We start from the raw sequence: 24,606 nt of genomic DNA on the forward strand, positions 1-24,606 counted from the left end.
TGCGTTCCGGGGAGCGCTGCGGCCGGCGCGGGGCACCGCACAGCCCCGCACAGCCCCGTCCCACCGCACAGCCCCGTCCCGGCCCCGTCCCACCGCACAGCCCCGTCCCAGGCCCGAGGCACCGCACAGCCCCGTCCCAGGCCCGGGGCACCGCACAGCCCCGTCCCACCGCACAGCCCCGTCCCAGGCCCGAGGCACCGCACAGCCCCGTCCCACCGCACAGCCCCGTCCCGGCCCCGTCCCACCGCACAGCCCCGTCCCAGGCCCGAGGCACCGCACAGCCCCATCCCAGGCCCGGCCGGGCGCCGCCGGGGCGGGCGCTCCCCGCGCATGCGGCCTCTCCGGGCGGGCGGGGCTGCCGGGCCGAGCCGGGGCTTCCGCCGGGGCCGGGCCCGTGTCCGGCGCGCCGGGGCCGGGGCCGGGGCGATGCCCGGAGCGGGGCCCGGGGCGGCGGCGCGGGGCCGCGGGCGCTGAGCGCGGCGGGAGCATGGCCGAGGCGCTGCGCCAGGAGCCGCCGGGCGGGCCCGAGTCGGAGGCCGAGCTGTCGCAGCGGCTCGCCCGCACCAAGGCCCGCTCGTACGGCAGCACGGCGAGCGTGGCCGCGCCGCTGGCCGAGCGCTACGTGGAGCACCGGCTGAGCGCCGGGGACACGCTGCAGGGCATCGCCCTCAAGTACGGCGTCACGGTAAGGGAGCACCGCCGGCGGGGCCGGGAGCGGCGCTTAGAGCCGGAGAATGGCCTGGGTTGGAAGAGACCTTAAAGATCATCATCCCGTTCCAAACCCCCTGCCGTGGGCAGGGACGCCTTGCGCTAGACCAAGGGTGCTCAGAGCTCCATCCAGCCTGGCCTTGGACACCTCCAGGGATGGGGGAGCCACAGCTTCCGTGGGCAGTCAGCGCCTGCATGGCCCGGCTCCCCGGACAGCGGGGCCGTTGTTGGGCCCAGAGCCGAGAGATGACAGCAACAAGTTGTCCTATAGAGCATTTCCTAAACACAGCGGGCAGAAAACGGTGTGGGTACGGCGCTAGTTTTAGTTTCAGTATTTAAAATGCTGACAGCAGAACTTAGGGCCTGGCGGAGGGGTCTGGCGGACCGCCGGCGAGCTGGGGCCTGGCGGGAGGACACACGGCTGCTCCCGCCCGGGAAACCCACACAGCTGCTCACCGCGACACGCGCTTCAGGTTAAAAAAGAAAACCGGTGGGATTAAACTTACCCTGTAAAAAAAGCGTTATTTTGAGCTTGACACACAGGCCGTTGCAAGAAGAAGGAATTTCTCCCTGTAGCTTCAGGGCTAAACATTCTTCCGTTGTCATCTGCCTGCTGCCCAGAGGCGAGGCACACACACCGCTGATTGGAAAGTGTGGCTGCTTTTCTGCTCACTTTCTGTGGAAAAAGAAAGTTTATTTCTGTGAAAAATGCCGAAAGTTTATGCCAGCTTAGGACATGCAGAGTCCAATAAAGTCTACCAGCAGGCCCTTCTACTGCCATTCCGGGCAGAGCAGAACTCGGCTACCCTGCCTCATTCCCACTTATTTGGGGCCCGTATTCCAATATGCAGCTTCAGCAGTCCCAACACACAAAATTGCTTGGGGCCAAGCAGCTGATGAGCGTGGCACTGGTAGGGTCGGTGGCACTTTGACATCAGCTGCAAACAGCACTTTCTAGAAGAGCTACAGTGTAGGCCCAAACTATTAGGTTCTGACTGGAGTGTTTTCTTTTGCTTCTCTTGGTCTGCAAGATCTAATAAAGCCTTCCATCACCTTCAACAGCATTCTGCTTTTATTGTGAAAAGGGTTGAAAGTCTGTTTCTCTTCTCTTCTGAAAGATTACACCACTTTTGACCGATTCTTGTTGGCAGCAGGGTTAATGACACTGGTTCACATTAAAGTAGACTTTTGCTCACTAAGAGGGCAAAGCAGCTCATTGGATGTTAGATTTTTTTTTGTTTGTTTTTTGCTGCACTTTCCATAATGGACAAAGTCTCTGGCCTAAATGTTTTAGCTGTTTTACTCTTCTTCAGAAGTGTGTTTGCTCACTGCAATTAGTGAAAAATACAAAGAGATCACTAAAATAGTAGTTTTCTAGAAAAAAAAGGCATTTCTAAGCAATTTACAACTCTCTTTCATCTCAAGTGAAGCTGTGAATCAAACCTGTACGAACAGCTCTAAGTTATGAACCATAAACCTTGTTTAGAATATGAGTTTAATAAGCATTTGCTGTGCTAATGATGTAAAATACATACATTGAGGTTTTTCCCCAACATCTTACTGGTTATTTGATTTAATAAGTGTTCTGCTTAAGAAGCCAGAGCTGCATCATTAGAGACTTCAGCTGAGAGAGGTTAAACTGACATGAAATGCTCCTAAGAGCAATGACAAGTCCAGCGGAATCAGCCATTGTGTTTCTTTTAATGGGTTTCAGCCCAGGGTAGGACTGTGTGCAAACACGTTTGCTTTTAGCAAAGTGAAGACTCTTGTGTGTTCACACAATGACAAGGACTGACTTCCTCTAACGAGTGCTTCTGTTTGCTTCCTGCACCAGGTATTCTTGGCTGGAAGTGAGAGTTGTAATGGAAACATCAGAATTATCTTTGGCTGCCATTGCCTCCAGTATTACTGGTTTTAGAAGTTTCCCCTGTGGTTTTCCTCACTGGGAATTACTTTGTAGCCAGAGACATCCTGTCCAGTGCCTGCCTTTGCATGACTTGGCATAGACAGTTCAAGATAGATAAAAATACTGTGCTGGGGGGAGGGATCAGTGTGCTTTGTTTGGCCTCATCCTCTGCCCTTCACTTCCTCCCCCGGATACTCTATTAATCTTTACAACTTGCATTTGTTATATCTTCCTTTTGAGTAAATTAGCACTGGGAATTCACATTTATGGTTCAGCCAATTTATGCTTCAGTGCAAGTGCTGTATCCCTTTTGAGGGGAGAAGGATGAAGACTATATTTCATTGTCAGTAGAAGTAGTTTTGATTAATTAGTTCAGCACCAGTTTATGTGTTAGTGCAGCTTCAGTTAAAATCTTAAGCGTGTGCTGAAGCTTTTGCTCTTCCTCTATGATAGATCTGTAGCTAACGGGCATTACTTCAGTCTTCCCAACACTAAAAAAAGAAAACTTGTGTTAAATCCTGCTCTCCATACACCTCTGAATGTACAGAGTCACACTGAGTTGTAGGAGTTACATTGCACACACGAAGTAACCTGCTCAGGGCTGAGAGATGTTCTTTTTAGAACCAAGTACTTTCCTTTTCATTATTGCTCAGTGCAGAGATACAGACTTCCAAATGCTGTGAGCTGGTATTTTAGGAAGAAATAACCAGAGGTAGAGTTACAGTGAAATAGGAGAGAGAATAGCAGTGCAGTGCATTATTTATCAGCTACTGAAGCATCACCTTCCAACTCTTCTGCAGTAGGATCTCAGTTTTCAGCTTCTGTATTGTATTTTTACAGAAAAGCTCCAGCTAGTATTCTAAACATTTTATTATACCCATCAAGACAGACAACTTCTAGAGATTTTAACAATCAACATTTACACTAGGGCCATTAGAAGTCTCATGACTAAGTCAGGTAGAGCTTCCTTGCTGCCCTTCAGATGGTGCTCAGCTTGGGAGAGAACTTGCACCCTTATCCTCTTTGAGCCTTACTGCAAATGGTTTCCAGCCCTTAGGAGCTGGAAGAGTAGTGATCTTCTCTTACTTGTGCCACTGGATATTAGCTATTCAGTTTTTAAATGGGATTATTAAATCTAAGCATTTCACCACCTTAGCCATCTGCATCAACAGGTTGAATCCTCACGGTAACTTTATCCCCCTTGTTTGGATTCTGCATGATTTTTACCAGAGAGTTCACCTATAGGAGCTGCTAGCAGTTCTGAGCCTTATTCTGATATGAATCAAACCAACAGTACTTTTGTGATTGAAGATTTGTTCTTTGGCAGGCTCTTCCTGTGAGCCTGCACAGAGACTGGAAGACTGCTCAAGGAAAGCATCTTTAAGTAGTGCAACACTGGAGAAAGCTATATTGTGGAGTCAAGTGTACATAAAACCTGGGATGTTAGCAAGGCTAAAACAGAACATGCACTCTGAAATCACTTTGAATGCAAACAAATTCTTTTCTGAAATAATTGCTGCTGCAAAGAAAGTATAAATTTATTTTAACTAAAGGTTGTGTACTACTTCAGAAATCTAGTGCTTTATACTTCACCAAAACATAATAACTTGTATTTTCCTATCTTTTTCAGATGGAACAAATAAAGAGGGCAAATAAACTGTTCACTAATGACTGTATATTTCTGCGGAAAACCCTGAATATTCCTGTTATATCAGAGAAACCATTGCTGTTCAATGGACTTAATTCACTGGAGTCTCCTGAGAACGAAACTGTTGACAGCTCCCCTTCTTGTGATGAAGGACTAGTGGCAGTTCAGGAAGAAAGTAGTTCTTCCCCCAGTCCTCAAGAGCCTGACAATCAGCCCACTGCACCAGAAGAATTATCTGCCAAAGATTTCCTACAGAGACTGGACTTGCAGATTAAGTTATCCAAACAAGCAGCCAGAAAACTAAAAGATGACAATGTCAGGTAAATGCCGCTTTTGGTGTTAAGCATCTTAATCTCAGCCTGAAGCTGTTTTAGTCTAAGCTGACCCCTCTTTGTGGGGTCTCAGACAGCATCTGTAGCTTTGATTTGTGTGCTTGCTATTCTCATGCACCAGATACATTCAGAGCACAGCATTAGCAGGTGCCTTGCTATGGCAGTTAGAAAGGCTGCCTCACAATATTGTGTTTAGAGAATATGAATACTATTTCAAAAGAGCCAGGCAGCCAGGATTCTCCGAGATGTCTTGCTGTGTAAGTAGGCAAGTATTTAAGCAAAAGCATAGTTTTTGCTAGAGTGCTAAGCCAAGGCCTATGAGGAAGCTGATTGTGTACAGCAAGGCATTACTCTATTTTTCTTCTGTCCCAAATTGCCCCATTGTGTAAATTTTCTCCGTGATGCAGTTTCAGTTAAGCTTTCCTATCTCCTTTCCCTATGCAGTTCCCCCCTTTGTGGATCCACCTATGCAGACTTCATCTTTTCTTCAGTATTTCCAAAGCCAGGAACTCCCACATATTTACTTAAAGAAAAAGCAGTACTTTCTGACCTCTGTGCCACAGTAGTCATCCCCTCACATACGTAGGTATCCCATGGAGAGCACAGAAAGACTCAAAGCTCTAAGAGTGGACTTCAGTAGTGTTTGTTTTCCATGTCCTTGGCACAAGCTTCCTCAGCTTGTTCACAGTCAGTCTCTTGGGCTGGCTCTGCCTGTTTATTCCCTGCAGAAATACCTCAGTGGGGGATGCTGAGGTGGCCTTTCTCACAACAGTGAAAGGTATGACTGCAGGGGACTGGTACTGCTTCTCTCACCAGAGAGCTGGAGAGAAGTTACACCTGCAGATAGATGCTTTGCTTTCGCAAATTTGTTCAATGCAAAACTTAGTCCACCGTCTTGGTTCACTTCACATACTCTGATTTTGAGGGCAAGCAACATACTTTTCATGCTAAGCAGAAAGTAACCTTTCAGGACCAAATTTATTGAGTCGAGAGTCCCATAATTTGTTTAAATTAAGGGATTATTTCAGCAACTAAAACTTTGTTCAGCAGACAAAAGTTTGAAGGACAGCAGTATATTGCATTTAGCAGTTGGACAAGCCTCCTTTGGAGAAATATCTCCACAAACAACTCTCCATTGCCAGGACGCTGGTTTAGAGTCTCAGGGAAGGCTTAAATGCTTTCACATCTTGTTAACACACTTGTCAGTTACTTTCTTTTGCATTGATTGCATGAAAGGAAAAATGGCTGTTGGAACTCAGAACCTTCTCTGTGCAAGCTCATCCACTCATCCACTTCCACTGTTGTATTTGAGGCAATGTAGGGCATCTATCAAAATGTGCTGCTGCTGACTTTCAGATCGTTAGATGTATGTACCTAACACAGATTAGAGTAGATGTTGACCCAGCAGTTAAACTGCATAACAGGAAACCACAGTCCCTGCCAGAGGAAGGCAATTATTTTAACGCCCCTTCAACAAAATAACGTGCTAATTTACAGAAGGAAGTTCACTTAGACCTTGCTGCACCTTGAGCAGAGCCAATACAGCAGAAGTGACACTGCACAAATAGTACACTGCTGCCACTAATACCAATTTCCTATACTGCTTCAGTTACAAATTGGGAAATGAGGACTTGGTACCGAGTTTCCTCCCCAGAAATAATGTACACAGGAGGATGAGTTACTTTCCCAGCTCCTGTTCAGATTTAGCAGGTAATTCTGTTAATTATGAATACAACAGAGCTTTATTGGTCAGGATGCTACTGGAAGCATGAAGTACAGAGCTGCAGTCAGTCTGCTGAGCAGGAGTTACCTAAAGCTTTTGAAGAGAAATAGCTTCCTGTGCATCTGATAGCCTTCATAACGTTCCCTTCTGCATCACTGCCCTTGGCTTTCAGCCATGGCTCACAAAAGCCATCCTTGCCTTGTCCCCTCCAACACAGTTGGAAAGGACAGACCCCTTTACAGTCTGGCAGGAAGGGGCAAAGAACCAAAGTCAATGTTTACTCTGCAGAAAACAGGAGTAGAGAGAGACCATTGCCAAAACCCTCAGGGATACTTTCCAGCTGTGTACCATCAATGCTGTATCTGGGTCCAGACTGGAAGGTGGCAACATTCCTTACTGTGCTCCAGCAGCTCCCCAGAAGGCACCTGTTCTCCTTCCCACCCTGACCTTTCGTGTCCCTTGCTTGAAGCAGGAAGCCTTTGGAAATTGGACAGCCATGATAATAAACCAGCCTCATGAATATGCAAGTTTTCTATTCTTAGAGTGAAAACCATTTATGAAATGAGAGTGCTGTTTCCAGCTGCTCTGGCCTGCGTTCAGGTTGCCTTGTCAAAGGCTGTTTAGAATGTGATGTGCCAACGCTGCTGAGTACTTCCGTGCCTGCTTGAGAGTAACAAAGGAGCACCTGGAGTTAATCCACTACACCAAAAGGGACCTTGGAACTCACAAAACTGCAAGCAGAAGCAGGCTATCAGTTCATGAACTTAAAGAGCCATAACTTCTCACCATAGCATGAGCCTGATTTGACAGATGGTGAGAACCACATCTAGTAAATTGCTCTTTATAGCCTCCTTTAAGTTGCCAAGGATGCATGTGCACACATGCTGCCCTGATCTGGATTAAACCACACATGGCAGTTTCATAGTCAGGAAATGCCCTGTGCTACAAAGGCAGCTTAGAGTGAATTATATTGTTTAATCAGAACTCTTGGAGTCACTCCTTTAAGTGCTCTTAAAGGAATAAAGTTTAGCTAGAAAAATTGGGGAGCACATAGTTGCATATTTAGACTAAATATTAAACTATACTAGCTGTGCAAGCAGATGAGCATTAAAGGTTATAGAATGTGATCCACTCTGCCAGCTGCCTTTCACTATTAGAGTTTATATAAGCACATAGCTAGATCTACATGTAATGATACTTTTACTAGAGTTTCATTGAGCAAGAAATCATGCCTTAATGAATCATTAATCATGCATGTTCACCCAAGATGCAGCTCAAGGCAGTAAGACCTTTTTGTTTTGAGCAATGTTTTTATAGTAGGCCAAAAGAAATGCAGAAAGATTAATACAGTTGTCTGTAGCATATGTTATTAACCCGTGTGTTTGCATATTAGGGAAGAATACTCAGTATTAGTTTTATCCACACATGGAATAAAAGCAATTGTGATAATTTGAGAAGATATAGTAGTGCTTCACCTGGCCCAAAATGGTGTTATGCCGAAACTGAAAATAACTTTAGTGATGCTTCTTGTATCAGATAGTTGAACACGAGATGTCTAATGCAAGCTCTTTATAGAGCCCTTAAGATATACCTAGGCCATATACTGTGCTTCTGGAACAGGTCACATCTTTCTGCATTTGCCTTTTAGCACCTAATTTTGAAAACCTTGTAACCGAATAGAGCCTTTCAGTCACTGATGGTGATACAAGCCAGTATGACTGGTGTCAGCACAAGAACAGAACTTCATATTGTCATCTGCTCACTTGACTTCATCTGAACCTAGGAAAGAGTATGGTCTTGAAGCCTTCAGAACTGATAACTAATTAGGTAATTTGCCCAGTAATTTTTCATCCTCATTGGCTATCAGCTGAGAAAAGAGATGCCTCAATAAAGGAGGCTGTCTGTGGAGAATCCTTTCAGACATCCCAAAACTAACAACTCAGATTGCTGCCTTGTTTGATTGTGGATTCTAGAAGCACCCAAGCATTTGAGTGTACTTGCTCACAGTCAGGTGTCCTTGCTCTTACAGAAGTGGTTATTTGTGGCCTGGTGCACACCATAGCTTGCAGGAGACTTCTTTCAGTTCCTGTAAGCCACTGGGCAGAGTGGGACAGCAAATGGGAAGAGACAGCACTACAGAGTGTTGTAATGCTGTGCTGTTCCTTTTCCATCCCCTGAGGGAGAATGTTGCAATGCCTTACCACTTTGCTATTTTAAGCATCTTAAAAGTGAAGTGAATTGTTTGGTCATTAAACATACACACACTGCCATGCTGGTGCTTGTTGGCCATGGACTAGGGCTGCTACTGTATCATTTTATTTCATACAAAGCTCAGCTTGTTTTTAAGCCATCAGAACAGACTTGTATTGCTATGTGTGGTTCTAAGATCTACATTAGTATTATTTCCTGGTTGTTACCCTGGTTTGGGGCAGTGTTGCAGACATCACAGAGGGTGGCACTGCAGCCTGGGACAGAGGAGCAGAAGCTGTTCTTGCTGAGCAGTTCCAGGCCTTGGTCAGGAATGTACTTTGCACATGACACCTGTCACTGCCTTGCTTCAGTTCCAGCAAAACAAGCTGCTTTATGGTTCTTAGGTCGCTGCCCTGTGGAGAAGCCCCTCAAGGCTGGCCATAACCCCAGTGCTGGCCTCCTGCCCTGTGCTGCCACCCGCATCCGAGTGCACCCTGCACAGGGGAGCTGGGGACAAGCAGCCCAGACAATGGCTTTGTTCCTTGCATGTCTGAAGACCTGCCAATATAACATCATCATTTCAGCTCTTCAGTTGTCTATATTCACCCATAACCAACTCATTTCAGTCCAGTGTTTGGCTGTTGCCATGTCAGGATGGATGTTATTCCTGTATTACGGCTTTCAGGAAGAATGACTGAAAGTCTGATTCTGCAGCCTTTGATGAGAAGGAAGGTCTCCTTGCTGTATCTCTGCCACATTTTATTCTCCTAGAAGGGGAAATAAAAAAAAAACCTAAGCAAAACAAAGTAAACTTGATTTTTTGAGGTTTCTTTTTTTGGCAAGATTATTTCAAGGCAAAAGAAATATTATACCTTTGTCTTAAGATGATAATTTTGCTGGGAAGACAAGTGCAAGTTACTCCACTGTTTGGTTTGTTTGTAGGGTTCTTCAATTCTGCTTTGGGGGAAGATAGATAGATAGATAGATAGATACTTAGATAGATAGATAGATAGATAATCATGTTTATTAGGGAAAAGTCTTCATGGTTTTGATACTGAAATATTTAATTTTTACCTTATACCATTATTAGACTCTTTGAATAACTGTACCTTTGTATGAAGGTACATACAGTATTTAAAGTAATCCTTTCACAGTGTAGTAACTGTAAAGTCCTTCTGTTCTTACCAAAACACTGAACTTGGCAGCATCTTTAAGGCTGGACTCTCAAGAAGAAAACTTTGAAGCTACAGTAGTACAAAGCAATGACCTTGGGGGAACTTGGAATCCTTGATTTAGTACTGGATACTGCACTGCAATAGGTTTACATAACCCCTGTGTTTTTGAAAGGCAGTATTGCCAGCAGGCAGACTGATTTTCCTGAGGATGTTTTAAAAGCAACATCACTTTGCTTTATCCAGTTACTGCATTAACAGCAGCACTTGGGAGCAATTGCTTTTTCCTAAGAAAATCCAAGTGGTCAGCCTCAATGGTGATTGGTGCAAGGGAAGTACACATCAGGGGTATCCTTGCAGCATCAAGACCCAGATCCACCAACAGCTGCGATGGACTGCTCTTGCTCTTGCTTCATTGGTCTGCCTGTCCCCCCTGCCATTCAAAATGCTGAAACAAACCTCTAACTCAGCTTTACTTTTTGAAAGCAGAAATTAAAAGCAACAGTACAGGAACTGCAGTATGCCCATCCTTTAAGTTTTTCTTTGATTTTATCAAAAATAGTTCTTTAAATACATTCTGATGTTGTGGAACCTACACAGCTTTACTTGCTTTCAGCATTTTCAACATTTCAGATGTTCTCAACATCTCAGGAACTCCAGAGATGTGTAATTACAGTATTATACTCCAAGTATTCCTGTTAGGCAAGGCTGGCATTGCCTAGTTTGATCCATTAGGAAAACTGGTCACTTGCATTTTCATTGCAGTTTTACTGCTGAGACATGGTGTGTTCCTGACCTGATGATCATGATTATTTTCTTTTTAGAGATGAGGAGGATGAGGAAGGTCCCTATGCAACTTCTTCCTATCACCAGTAGAAGACGGATGCGATGGCCTGGAAACTTTCCATGAAATCAGTTCTTACAGAACTAAACAGTCAATAATTCAAAACCCAAGTCTTTTGGACTCATCCTCTTGATGTACTTAAAAGAAGTCATGAATGGGTAATTGCACTGAAATTATGACCTCTTCTGCCTTCCATAGGTTGATGTCCTTATGCTATATCAATAAAAGGTTTAAGCCTTCCAAAACTAGCAATGGCCTTTTTACCCCTTCTGTGCAAACTGTAGCATGGTAGCAACTATATATCCCTGAGGTCACCTTTATGCAGGATGTTTGTTGATCTTTAGTAAAGATTTTGTAAATACTTGTTAAAGTGAAATTTGTTTTAAGTATTTAAAAATATTAAATAAGTTTGCTTGTAAATGACAAACGGTGAAAGTAATAGAAATTTACTTATTCTGCAAACATAGGCAAGTTTGCTGTGAAAGTTTTGTCTACTTCAGGGCTGCAGAACTTGCCTGTGAACCTTGTGTGTGTCTGTGCGTGGTATGATGTATTCCTAGAAAGGGGAATGCAGCTTGTTTTGATTAGTTAAAGTCTTTATGGTTAAAGAACTGTTTGCATATTGGATTTCTACTAATAAAAGGGATGAGTTACAGCAAGAGAGTTTTTTTGTGAGGTACGACATTGGAATATCAGATGTGTGTTCTTGTGTGCAGTTATATTTTGTGTGGTTTTAATTTAATAAAATACAAAAAATACTGATGTGTCTGTTCATAATGAGGTCAGCTTGGTTCTAGCCTGTTTTTTGGGAAGAACAGTTTGTCTAGTTTCATGAGCTGTTAGATGCTAATTTCAGGGTAAATGATGTCTTTACCCTTACCATATAAGTCACCCTCCTAAGTGAGACCTGTAAGAGCTATCTGCCCTGGTTGTGCAGTCTGTTAAGATGAGTAAGAGCCAGACCTGCAAGCCTTCCCTGTTCTGAGAAGAGGTGCCAGTATTCAGGTCTGCAAGTGGACCCCGTCTGAAGCTCAGGGAGCCTGCAGTCACTGTTTGCCCTGAAGTTAGTGTGTTGGCAACTTCTTGGTAAATATCCTATATTTTTTTCCTCAGGTATTCCATAAACTTCACAAAACTCTCATCATTAAAGATTTGCTGGATCCCCACTGCAGCAGATACAGTTTCCTATCTTTTAGCTCATCAGTATCACTCCCTCGAAGCAAAACCTTTCTGCAGTATGTTAAGAGGGAAACAGTATGGGAAGTTTCATTAATTTACTCAAACCAGAAGTAAAAATTCACAGCTCAGCAGGAATTGCAATTTCCCTAGAGCTAGCAGGAACTCAGAGCCAGCAGGCTCATTGAAATCAACTCTAGCTTGTCCTAAAGAGGTCTGCAGTGGCACACAAATTAACAAGAACAGAAAAAGCTTAGAGTGAAGAACAGGAAGCACTGATTTCTCGTGAAGGGACTAGTGAATTAGTTTTAGGTCTTGTCTCCTTCTTAAATTGGGAGTGTATCTATTCCTTACACGATTATTACTTCTCTTGTTGTCATTTAATTTCAGTAGGACATTACAAAGCCAGAACAAACTACTTTTCCAAAGGCAACCCTAGCTTCAAGCCCAGTTGTATTTTATTATTCCACAGAAAAATGTAATCCTTTTCTACCAAAGGCATGCTGTTGTGATACCCCCGTTGCTCCAGCACACCCAGGCCCAAGGTGCTTTGCTGAGCAGGTCAGAAGCACCCGTGGCACAGGAGCACTGCAGCTCTGCCTCCCGCACTGGGCTGGCCACCTTTCACTCAGGCCTTCCCGAGAGCGGGGCTGTGCCTGTGGGCTGCAGGACCTGCAGGACAAGCAGCATTTGCACCTGTTTTCCTTGACAGAAAGCCATGCAGAAGCACAGGGGAGGAAGCAGCTCTGGCAGCCTGAACACACCAGAGCCCATGGCTGCCCACCCGTCCCCTGAGGCAGCAGCAGCGGGCACAGTGCGGGTAACACCCGATAACAACGCAGATACCGGCCCCTGATAACCCCCGGGAGCTCCCCTCGCTGGAAACCCCTCCACAGCTGCACACAACGTGGCACTGAGTGTACAACCCACAGAGACACCCAAGCCACCTGTGCCACACAAGCGTCCTCCCACAGGGCTGCCACTGCCCAGCACAAAGGCCACCTGCCAGAGCCCTGCCTCGCACCGCTGTCCCAGAGCCCGTCCCTGCTCCTCTCCTGCCACACAGACACTCTTCGTGGTATTTTTATACATTACCATGTATATTTTGCTTCCCACTCTGCTTTTATTCTTCATACACTTGTAGTTTCATTCTTTGTTTATGTATTTTTACCAATTCTGCAAGGTGTGGTTTAGGGCTGGAATAGGGCCATGTCGGGCTGAAGCGAAGCAGATAAAATTCCATGTTTTGCAGCTATTTTGTAGTGAGGAACCTGCATGTTTGAAGTTTTGTTTTAATATATTTCTTCAGTCAAAGCTTGAAAAGTCAAAACCTGGGCAGGCTTGTGCAAGGATCTTTTTAAATGAAGTATGTGGGACATACCTGATAAAAAGTTTACCTTTGGGACTCAGCTGCAATGTGGCTGGAGGCTACTAAAGCCCTGTGAATCCAGCTAAGTCAGCCACCAGGTGCTGTAGCTGCATTTACCATTCTCAGAAGGGCATCCCTGTGGCACACCACCCCTTCCTGCATCGTGGTGAGCTGCTGCTGCTCCGTGGAGCAGGATAGCCTCAAAAAGCTGGGCAGTGGAGAGAAAAGATGCATTCTCTTCGACACACAACAGCAGCCTTGTACTGCTTCTTGTGGTTTAACCCCAGCTGCCAACTCAGCCCCACAGCCACTCACTCTTCCCACAGAGGGATGGGGCAGAGCATCAAGGCTGAAAGCCAGAAGCCTCACAGGTTGAGATAAAGCCAGTTTAATAGGTAATGCAAAAGCTCAGCATGCAAGCAAAGGAAACGAAAGCAAGGAATTCATTCACCGCTTCCCACGGGCAGGCAGGTGCTCAGCCATCTCCAAGACAGCAGGGCTCCATCATAAGTAATGGTTATTTGGGAAAACAAACATGGTCCCTCTGAACATCCCGCCCCCTTCCTCCTTCTTCCCCAGCTTTATACACCGAGCATGGCACCCCAAGGTCTGGGACATCCCTTGGCTCAGTTGGGATCAGCTGGCCTGCCTGTGTCCTCTCCCAGCTTCTTGTGCACCCCCAGCCTCCGCAGGGCTGGGGTGAGGAGCAGGAAAGGCGCTGGCTCTGTGCAAGCTCTGCTCACCAGAAACTAAAACGTCTCTGTGTTATCAACACGTTTGTGTTTCCAGCACAGATCCAAAACATAGACCTATACTGGCTACTGTGGAGAAAACAAACTCTACCCTAGCCAAAAGCAGCACACTAATATAGCTTGTAGTAAAGTGTTTAATAAAGTACAGTATCAGAAACAATAGTCTATTAGAAAAGCTCAAAAGGTGAATACCATATATATTGTACTTGTTACATTTTCAGTGATAATTTAGGAGTGAAGGATTTCCAAAGGATCCAGCAGAGATAGAAACAACACAGAAACCTATTTTTGTCAGTTTTGAAACAGAGATGTGCAGTTGTTGAAAATACCTTTCTCGCCAGGAAGAAGGCAAGCACTGAGATTATGATTTATTAGTTATGGCTAAACACACAGCAGTGCATGTCCAGTCCTAATGTGCTCCAAGTGTTCCCTGCAAAATAAGGAGTGATCTGTAGCACAGGTTGAAACTTGTGTCATTCAGTTTGATTTTATTTCGAGTAAGTCACAGCCCTTCAGGAATGCAGGGTGATTCATCAGGCTGGCTGTGCTCTGCTGGCTGGTTCTGAAAGGTGTGATGTACTGAGAGATGTTCATTCCATGTTCCAGCAATGGAACCAGTCTTTGAATCATTCAAATAACAAGTTTAGTGGGCTTGGGCAGGATGGAAAGTGAATTCAGTTTGAGGAACCGTAGCTGTGATTTCTGGTCTATCTGTCAGAGGCTTGCTCTGTTCTCAGCTACTCATCAGGCTGCTCTGATGATCTCCATGGGTATCCCCAGGGATGCACAGCAGCAGGGTAAGCACAGAATGGGTCCAAGAATGTGCATACTCTGAAATACAATCCCGTCATACCCCTTGTTGGGACTTTTTTTTCCCCCCTAAATTATGTTACTGATACTCTCTGTTCAGGCTATAAAATTTGCAAAACTGAGAGGTTAACAAATATCCCACCAGCCTTTTTGTGGACATGTACTGTTCATAATCACAGGTCACTAGTTGATGACATCTTCCCTTAAGTACCAGACTCATGAGAGGCCAAAGCAAGAAACTAACTTCCAATGAAAACTGGAATTAGTATTATACAACCCATCATTTTGACAGGAGAAGAAAATTTGGGGTCTTTCTTAAACCATTGGGGAAGGAAAATTTGTCCTTTTTTGTTTTTTCAAGTGCAGACCCTAGGTCACTACCACTTCCCCAGCTGTAAAGGTCCACGGTTATAGTTACCATCCTCCTGATTTCTGTCATAAATCCAAACTTGGGAGTTTCCTTTTCCTGTGTGATGGTCACATAAGAAAGGAAGTCACAAGCTGTTGCAGAATGCAACTGAGATCTATAGGGATATAAAGAAATTCAGATCTTTGGGAGCATCAGCAAATAATAATAAACAAATGAGAGGGTTTAGATGAGAACAAATACACTGATTTAAAATAACACGGATTCATTTTTCCTAATTTTTTTTTTCTGTAGAGTTTCTAAGGGACTATGTTTCAAAGAGGAAGCTTAGATTGATTACATTTTTGGATACAGTTTTTACCTTAAAAAAAAAATCACCATTAGTGACTGATACTGCAATTCAATGATTCACATCAGGATGTGTATGAGCAGGCTGTGATGTATTTTGTGGAGGCTAGAAAACATTCACTGGCTTATGTTTCATCAGTTTGCAAGGAGTTGTGTTGTTACACCTCAGTGCTATCACATTCACTTAAGACTGATTATCAATAATGCTCAGTTGGCAATTTACACTTTGCAGGGATTCCAGAGTTTACTTCAGTTGGCTGAGAAACATTGCTCAAATCTCCAGCTGTGAGGAAGGAAATGACCCACGGAGTGATTTAACACTTAGAGAACTCTGTGCTGTGCAGGCAGTGCTGTAAGTCAGTATCTCCATTCCTGGCAGGCAAATTCCAACCTCTGCATCAGGTAACACTTTTTAACTGTATCAATCTTAGAGATATCATGAGGGGTTTTTTTTTAAATCAGAGAAGGGATAACCTCAATTATGAATGAAGAATCTGTAAGTAAAGAGTACAGGGCTTTCTGGAGTTCCTCTACACAACTGACTGCTGCAGGTGATAGGTCTAAGGCCTTGTATCTTCTGGGACTCTTTGAAATTTACCTTTGTAAAGGTTTCTTTACCTTTGATCTTACTTCATGAGTTCTTCATACATAAAATTATCCACTCACTTAAAGATAGAACATTCTTCCAAAACTCTGTTAGTTGAGGAAGAAGAATGAGGATGACATTTTTGTTTTCCTTTTCCATTCTTTGGGAAGTGCCAAATTCTTGGCTAATGCTGGCATATGTAGGCCAAAAAAAAGTAGTTCTCCAAGATAATACTGCTCAGCACAGAACAGAGGTCAGTAATCAGACCACAGCCTTGATATTCAGAGATACTAAGATACAACACATTCTTTAAGTCTTTCTGAAAAGCAGGGCTCATGTTCCTAAAAATGTCTCTAGCTGCAAGCTTCCCTTTCCATACAAAACGACTTGAATTGCTTTCTTTTTTTTTTCTTTAGAGAAACCAATGGCTATTTACACTTGCTATCAGGATATTCACATCAGGAATTCAACTAATTATGCATGCACAACCATCAAATGGTGCACCAAAGAGAATGTTCACACATGCTGAAGAAGAGAATACAGCTCTGTACTATGAAAGGCAATTGTAATGTCAAAGATTTATCAGTTAGCTAAGGACACTACAGTCCAAGTTACAGACAACTACACAGAGAAATAAAAAAGGATCAAAAAAAAAGTATTAGTATTTAAACCCAAAGTTAATGAATATAAAATAATATTAAGATTAATGAAAACCTTAATAGGTAAATTATTTTCAAATAGTTTATTTAGAGAACTATGAACTATTTTCTAATAATGCCCTTTACATAGTTGCATCTATAGAAAGCTTGTTGAGTGAGAGCAAAAAAATGTAGCATTAAAAGAATTTTCCATCAGAAATGATTGGTTTAGCTACAAAAGTAAACCAAGCACAAACAATAAATCAAAGAGAGCATTACAGAAATATTTACCTTATCAAATAGAAATTCAGTGTCAGAATTTGGTGTTTAGGGTTGATTTGTGAATATAGGAAATTACAGTATGCAGAAAGTGAATGGAGCACTACAGCTCTTCATTTCTGTCTGGAGCTGTCAGTACCATGTAAACAGAGCATTTCTAACAATATCCTCAAATTAACAGATCATAAGTCACTGAGCCAGGAGCAGGGGAAACTAGACTAGCTTTCTACATGTTTGGCAGTCACTAACTTTTTACAGGCTGCCATAGATGCGTTTAATTACATCAGCCTCTTCCTTGTCCAGGATGCCCTTGCCCACGTAAGCATCAGCCTGCTGGTCAATGAAATCTCTCAGCTTTGAAAGATCATAGTCTGAAAAACAAGAATTCATTTGCACAATGAGTCATTGCCATTATACTGCTTCACCTAAGAAACAGTGTCATTGTGAAGTTTATCCAACCAAAGCACTTTAGCAAACATGAAGAGAATTCTCTCTAAGTGCAACTTGTGAAAACATTAAAAACCCCAAAACAGCTGCACGAAGTCTTTTTACACATCACGGTGCTTTTATTATCCAAGAGGAATAATCATCTCTTGCTCTTGATTGATTGCTGTCAAATGCCAAGGCAAGAATATTTTCTGGTCCAGAGATTTGTGTTCTAGTCTGCACAGCAAAAGCTGTTGTGCCCTATTATTTTCACAACTGTCATGGAATCAAAAGAAAGTGTTAAATGTACTATTTCCTATTGAAATTCCAGTAAAACTCCCACCTACTACAAACACTGTAGTGAAAATTCATTAATGCCCCTCCCTGAAAATAGATCAAAATAATACAATTATTTACCTTGATACAGAACATAATATTCTCTTTGAAAAATACTGCAGTGAGCACTCTGTGTTAGTGGCAGTTTTTGACAATCTTCCTCTGTCAACCTGCAACAGATCTGAAAGATCTGAAAGCTCCTTCCTCCTTTTCCAGTAGAGGAGTGCACCTATGCAGCCTGATTCACACCATATGCATTAAATAGACTTTTCCTATGCTCAAAAACATCACTATTTTACATGACAAGAATTCTGCTGCAAAGCAATTTTTCAAATAACATAAAAAGGTAACCTATTGTATAACTCTGGCAACAGGTTCAGTATATTCACACATAAGCACAATAAAGTTTCAGTTACATAATTTGCTGCATAAATGCAAAGCTTAATTTGTTAGAATCAGAAGAAGAATATCAATGTTTTAAGGGCTCATACTAAGTTAAGTGATCAGTATCTTTCACAAGAATGAATACATTCTGAATTTTTCAGTATGAATTACTTATTCCACAGACAGAGCCTTCAGAATACATTAAAACTGATTTTGCAATGTCCAGTGTATAACATCACACAGCAATGCATGGAAGAACCTTCTTTCAAACTGTGCATTCTTAACAAAATAGACAATAATGAATTTGTGGTTTTTTAGGGTTCAAAAATTAACCAAAACGGGAGAGAAACAGAAAGATATTAAGAAGCAAATTCATGTTTGCAATCATTTTTATAAGAGTATAAGGCAATTTCAAATGAGTAATACAGAAAACTGATATTCAACACTCCCCACTCCTGCAGAGGTGTCCTCTTCATATCTGAGTTAGCAGGAGTTTTGCCATTTGCTGTACTGAGGCCAGGATTTCTTGTCTGGTCTGTTACTGTCATTACTTAATAGAATGTAACCTGCTTGTCTCTCCATCCTGTGTGAGTAATAGGGACAAATAGCGCTGAGCAATTTCGTAATTGGGATGTGAGATTTCATTCATGTTGACAGAATGGGGGTGTCCAGGGAAAGATACCAAAGAATGGAAATGAATGAAGAACAAATACTAAATTAATTTCATATCCACTTTTCACATTAAAATCTCTGTTCTTATTTTACTTCTAGAATACTGTTTCTAACTCTGAGATTATTATGTGGAGATATGAAGGTTTAATTACTAAACATTCTGTATGGGATTTCAACCATTATGATATTATCCAATTCGGGCTAATTTGTGTATCTCACAGCAATTTAAATTGATTTTTCTTCTAGAAATTGATAACTGCCAATTTCTAATACTTACTTCTAATCTATTGCAATTAGGAAAATCAGCTTTGGGTTTATATTCATTGCAACAGCTGCAGCATTACATGGAGCTGTGAAAGAGCTCTAGTAAATGAAGTGAGCTCTTATTTGCATATTCAGATCAAGCCATTTGCCATTGAAATTAATGACAGAATTGACTTTCATTTCTAAATGGCTGCTGTTAGTGTTACAAAGGTCTGAACTACCTAAGTACTTGCTGAACAATCCACACACGTGCTCTCTGCACGTATCAGTTAAATGCTCAGTTCTGCAGTGGTTCCAAACCTCAAGCCAGGTCTGGGAGATATCAAGGACAGGCCCACAGAGCCTGTAGATTGTAAATAGGCAAAACAAACTTAGGGCACAAAAGGCAGTCAGCCCAAAATCCAGGCTTTTATCTTTAAATCATCCCAGCCACTCAAGCTTACCAGCCTCCTTAATAGGCAAGTGATACTTTTAAACTGCAGAAATGCAAATCAACATTTCCAGGGTTATTAGTCATTGAATGAATAATAATATCTACTGAAATTCATACAAAGTTGAGGACCCACAAACATTTGCCTGAAGAAAATCTAAACCTCTTCAAGGATATTTGGTGAGTAAACCAATCCATGAGTAGGGCTGGGAAAGTCTGGCTATTTTAATACATGAATTACTTTGAGAATGGCTTTTCTGCCAGCTCCCAGGTGCCAGCTGGAAGTGGAGAAATGATTGATGAGAACACCAGCACCACCTAATCTTGCACTGAAGAAACACTGCAATGCATTCACGGTTAGATAAGCTTACCCTGACTGTACTTCTTTTAACATCATCCCAGGGGAACTGAATTAGCATTTTACAAAAATAAAGGGTATGAAAAGGCACAATAAAGATGATGTATCAGAACAGTAAGAATACTATTCTAATTTTGTCATAACTTACACTCACTTTAAGGCCTGTTTCCATTGCCAGAGGACAATAAAGATATTTTAGTACAAATGAAAATCCATCTCCACAGAAATGTATATCTTAATGCATTCACAGGCAGATAAAATGCTATTGATCTGCAGTCCCAGCCATTTTCAGACTGCAGCAGTGCAGAAGAAAGATTACTACAAAGAGGAGCGAGGGGCTGCCCAGGCAGTATGCGTGATACAGAGATATAATCACACATGATGGAGATCTAATTACTATAATGAGTACATTGCTAAACAGAACCATTAATTAGAATTGGCAGGAAAACTCTCGAGCAAATATGCACGCCTGCTGCTAACTGCCATGGCTGCCATTGTGTGCAAACGATTTGAGAGATGGGAATTTTTTTTATAGTCTTTCCTATTACAGTTTCTGTACAGGAAAATGAATGTGTTGGGCTGTGGGCATGCGCTCATCTCTGAAATGTAATTCATACACACTTCAGCTGACAGAGAGGATGGATAGATTTACCCAGGGCTAATCTCATCTCACATCAGCCTCTGCTTGGCTGGTGCAAGAAGGATTCTTCTCGCCAGGCGCCAGTCATAGCCCAGGGGTGGATCCCCTGGCTAGGAACCTTCACTTCCAGAGAGGGTGGTGGCAGAACACACAGCCATGGCAGAGAATAGGGATAGTAAGCTGGTTTTATGTAAGAACTTGAGGGAAAAAACAGTATGAATAAATAAAGATCTTTGGAAAATAAACGAGAAATCCTGCTGCCGCCGGCTCTCACACAGCCCTGCCTCCAAGGAAGAGGCAAATGGTGGGACAGCTGGTGAGCAAACCCTGTGCAGCTGCTTCAGTCACTGCTCCCTTCTACACAGCTTTGCATGTGAGAGCTACAAGTCATTCGAGTTGATTTGGGCTGCAATCCAACGTATTCCAGTGCTACTGACATGAGTTTGTATCTCAACTATTCCTGGTTATGAGACAAGACTCGTTGCTATTGGGGCAGGCACGCTGGCCATATGCACCGAGCTTCTCTAGACACACCCAGACATTTCAAATGCATCCATCTCACATACAAAGTCATAATTAAACAACATGATGAGCTGAGAAATGAAGCACTAGGCAAAGCTGACACCTACCTAGTGACAGGCAGACCACCATGACTGTGTGGACAGCCCATGACTAACTCCCCCCTGGTCAGTCTCTGTGGGTTTTGTGGCCAGTGGCCATTCGACCCAGTTTACATTAATCTACCTTTGTTCACTATTTCTGGTCATTGGCTTAACTTTTACATGACCTGTATTATTTAACTCTAAAACCACTAATGATCACTGTAATCTAGACAAGCACAGTTAGTTTCATATTACTATTATTTAAGTTATGACACAATATTAAGTTATACAACACAGTATAAATTACTTGCTTTTTAATGCATATGGTGCCCACCCCAATGTCAAGGCCTTTTACTTCATACCTTCTTTGTTACCTTGTTTATTGTGTTTTTTCAGCCATTCTATGTTCTTCCTGATTGCTTCCAAGTATGCCTCAGATTTCCCTGGAGGAAAGGATGAGAGAGAAATCAGGCACTTACATCAATGATTGATGCAGCTTGCTTAACTGGGTGAAGTTGGTCACAGCGAAGGCAGATTAAAACTATTCTTAGTTTCTGTTTAAAACCTGAGTCCTGTCAAACTTAGTCAGGCAAAATTCCCACAGATGGCTAGCAGCTGTTGCCTGTGCAAGATTAGTCATACACAAACTTAGGATCATGGCTTTTTTTGATCTTAGAAACTGCATATGTGGATTAAAAACAACCTGTAGCTTTTTGATCATCACAATTGTTCAGCAAAGAAGAAGCTGTTGAGAGAGCAAGGAATGACTTAATTAGGACTGAGAGCTTTCAGTGTCAAAACTCCTCCATATAGTAGGACTAGCAGCATACAGCAAACCTAAAATTGTGGTATTTTGGAAAGGCAACTTGAAATATAGTTAGTATTTTACTGAGAAAAAGGATGTATTAAAATTACCATGATAAGTCCTTGTTACAACTGAAATTTTAAAGTGATGACTATTTTTGGACCAGAAAGCACACAGGACAGAATTAGTTCAAGGATTACCTAATAAGGCCCCTAAGGAAATATTCCAGCTAATGGATTTTGAATTCTTAACTTGGCTGGAGCTTTATTGATGTAATGTTCTTACATTTGTCAGGAATAAAAACCTAGTGTGATTAGTGTGTAGAAGCTTACTACTGCCAACTATGCATGTCTGCTCCTGTTAGTAAGTATTAGACACAGTATTAGATATTACCCTCATTTTTGAGCTGGGAGTGCAGTAACTTTATAATAAGTTAGTCTGTGGAGGAGCAAGGGCATTGCATGATGAGACAAAGAACTAAATACTGATCCAATTTAAATTTCTAAAAAGCTATTGGGCTGAAGATAAAGGAAAATAACCTGAAGCAAACTGAAAAGACAAATCTTCAAGAGACGAGCAAAATGTGTTATTTATCACTTCCCACGGGTATTGAGATAACTTTTCTTTACTGTGAAATCAGACAGCCATCTTGAGCTGTCTCCCTCTTCCATGTTCAAATAATTATGCTGCTGGAAAAAAAGCCACCTTCCATCTGTGAGTGGCTGCACTGCCCACAGGGCTGAACCAGCTGATGGACAGACTACAATCTACTGCAGTCCTGACTTCTGCAATTCACTACTCAGCAGGCTGAGTGAAAACATTGCATTCCAAAACTTTTGAGCATCAGACAGCACTGGTGCACAAGAAGCAATTTCGTTTAACCATCTGATTACAAAACACAAAACTTATGCTGGACCCTTAGCCATAAGAACTCACTGAAAGGTTTCTGCACCAACAAGCATTCTCTTCCAAGAGTTCAGCACAATAGGAAGGCACAGTGTCCCCTGCAGATTTGTTTTGAGATAGAGTAGCTGATTTGCACCCAGGTGATTTCAGCCAGCACAGTCTAACTTAGCACATGGCATTATTTGTCACGCTGAGGCATGACAAAAGTAACTGCACTACTGTGCTACGTTTCCTTAGGGAGACACTAACTTACTGTAATGTTTTCAAAGTTATTTAAAACAGATTAATTACTGATAACCTTTAACCTCTGGCAGTAGGCAATGTAAATTGTGTCACTGCCTTTCAGCACCAGCTTTCAATGGGCCTGCTCTGATTGTTGAATATTCTGGCCATCTGATTTCACTGAAAAGCCACAGATGCAAAGCAGCAAAATCTCTCTGCACTGTGTCAAACTGCATTTCATATTGTTCTAAAGGGGTCTATGAATTCTGTGAATATCTGCTCAGCAAGGGCTATAGTGTCATATGTTTAAAACTTGGTAGGTAAGTACACTTCTGAATCAAGCTGTTGTGTGCTGACTCCCAGTGACTATAGACTGAAGATATTTATGCTAACACAATGGAAAATCAATACCAAAGAGAGGAAAAGACTCCAATCACTTGGAGCACACATAGTAGGAAAAGAAATGGCTATTCTGTACCTCCAGATTCTTCACTGTTTCCTGCTGCATTTTGTCCTTCATCTTTTGTAGAATCCTTCGAAACTTCATATTCCTTTTCCATTTTAGCTGCTTCTTGCTTTGTACTGTCTGCTTCTTCACTACTCTTGTCTAAAGAAATAACAAGAGCAAACAAGTTTGTATCAAATGTACCAAGAACATTTCTCAATCACATCAATACAATCTTTGGCAAGTAAAGCATTCTGAATGATGGTTGAGGAGGAGCCTCATTGGAGCCTGTCTCAAAGAGGTTTCTAAAGGTCACCTCTACTCCAGACCTCTGGAAAGAGGAATGCCTGTTTCTGCTCCTACAAACAATAGCTGAATACAGGTGACTGCAATGCAAAGGCACATTTCTTTGTGCAGAGAAAAGTTATATGAAATTGGCATTCGCTAGATCCCAAGTTGACAAATAATGGGTTTTCATTATTATTTAAGTATTAAAAAGCACTGATACAGCTTGCTTTTGTATATGTGTAATGTCTGCACTCCAGTGAAGGAAAAGACTTCTCAAAGACTGGACAATTAAGTGAAAATTTCTCCCTTGTTGTGTGTTTAGATAACCAAGCTGTGGCTACAGGTCCTTGAGGGACTGTGGCTTTAACAAGCAGTCTGGCTGCTACAGCAATTTGCTAAAGCAACTTTTAACTGAATAGGTTAAAAAAAAGTGTTATTCCAGGAGAGAAAATTGGAGAATAAGTACCTGCTGTTAGTTTTGTCCTGGTTTTAGTGGAAGGGTTTTCAAGCTTCTTCTTTGTCTGCTCAGCTATCATTGTATCTAAGTTTTCTAGAAATCAAGGCAAAACAAAACCAAACCCCAGTTATTCTTCAATGGATAAGATGCAGAATCTATACTATATTGTCCCCAACACCAGTCTGACTGGTAAGTAGAAAACTAAAAGAACAGCCTTCATCCTTGCCTCTGAACAATTAATGCAGAGCCAATTATAAAAGAACAAACAACTCTATGGAATATTGATCAATCTTATTTAAAAAAATTAACAACTGAGTCATGACAGTAAGAGCACCAAATAGAGCCAACATGCATAAAGACAGTGAAAGTGTGCATCTATACTCCATATTTCAGTCACGTAAGTCACAAAATACAGATAACTATCTGTAGCAATTTATTCTGATGAAAGCAATGAAAGGCTTTAATTAACTTCACAAAGAATACAAGACTATGAAATATGTGCTTCATCCTGGTGGGAAAACAC

General features: G+C 42.3%; 2 protein-coding genes across 5 annotated transcripts in view; one reads left to right on the plus strand and one right to left on the minus strand.

Annotated features, from left to right (window-relative positions):
* Positions 1 to 338: 338 nt before the first annotated feature.
* Positions 339 to 11,285, plus strand: LYSMD2 (LysM domain containing 2). The gene is made up of 3 exons (XM_032122417.1): positions 339 to 685; positions 4,245 to 4,582; positions 10,504 to 11,285. Exons 1-3 carry the CDS (start codon positions 488 to 490, stop codon positions 10,553 to 10,555), a joined length of 588 nt encoding a protein of 195 aa, XP_031978308.1. The 5' UTR covers positions 339 to 487; the 3' UTR covers positions 10,556 to 11,285.
* Positions 11,286 to 13,936: 2,651 nt separating this feature from the next.
* The window catches only part of SCG3 (secretogranin III), a 28,392-nt gene continuing 17,722 nt past the window's right edge, over positions 13,937 to 24,606 (minus strand). For 2 of the 4 annotated variants that reach the window (XM_032122416.1, XM_032122413.1), the window contains 4 exons: positions 24,093 to 24,176; positions 23,372 to 23,500; positions 21,323 to 21,403; positions 13,937 to 17,219 (listed from right to left, as the gene is read on the minus strand). In XM_032122416.1, coding sequence (XP_031978307.1) covers positions 17,101 to 17,219; positions 21,323 to 21,403; positions 23,372 to 23,500; positions 24,093 to 24,176 — 413 coding nt within the window. In that variant the 3' untranslated portion in view covers positions 13,937 to 17,100. The remainder of the gene's footprint in view (positions 17,220 to 21,322; positions 21,404 to 23,371; positions 23,501 to 24,092; positions 24,177 to 24,606) is intronic. The other 2 variants (XM_032122414.1, XM_032122415.1) reach the window with 2 other exon arrangements.

The sequence above is a fragment of the Corvus moneduloides genome, chromosome 13, assembly GCF_009650955.1.
Source record: "Corvus moneduloides isolate bCorMon1 chromosome 13, bCorMon1.pri, whole genome shotgun sequence".
Lineage (NCBI taxonomy): Eukaryota > Metazoa > Chordata > Aves > Passeriformes > Corvidae > Corvus > Corvus moneduloides.

What these genes read in the sequence shown, in the direction of transcription:
- LYSMD2 (XM_032122417.1), top strand. Translation starts at nt 488, where the DNA reads ATGGCCGAGGCGCTGCGCCAGGAGCCGCCGGGCGGGCCCGAGTCGGAG. An exon ending in CCCTCAAGTACGGCGTCACG is followed by an intron (nt 686 to 4,244) that starts GTAAGGGAGCAC and finishes TATCTTTTTCAG; the next exon opens with ATGGAACAAATAAAGAGGGC. An exon ending in CTAAAAGATGACAATGTCAG is followed by an intron (nt 4,583 to 10,503) that starts GTAAATGCCGCT and finishes TTTTCTTTTTAG; the next exon opens with AGATGAGGAGGATGAGGAAG.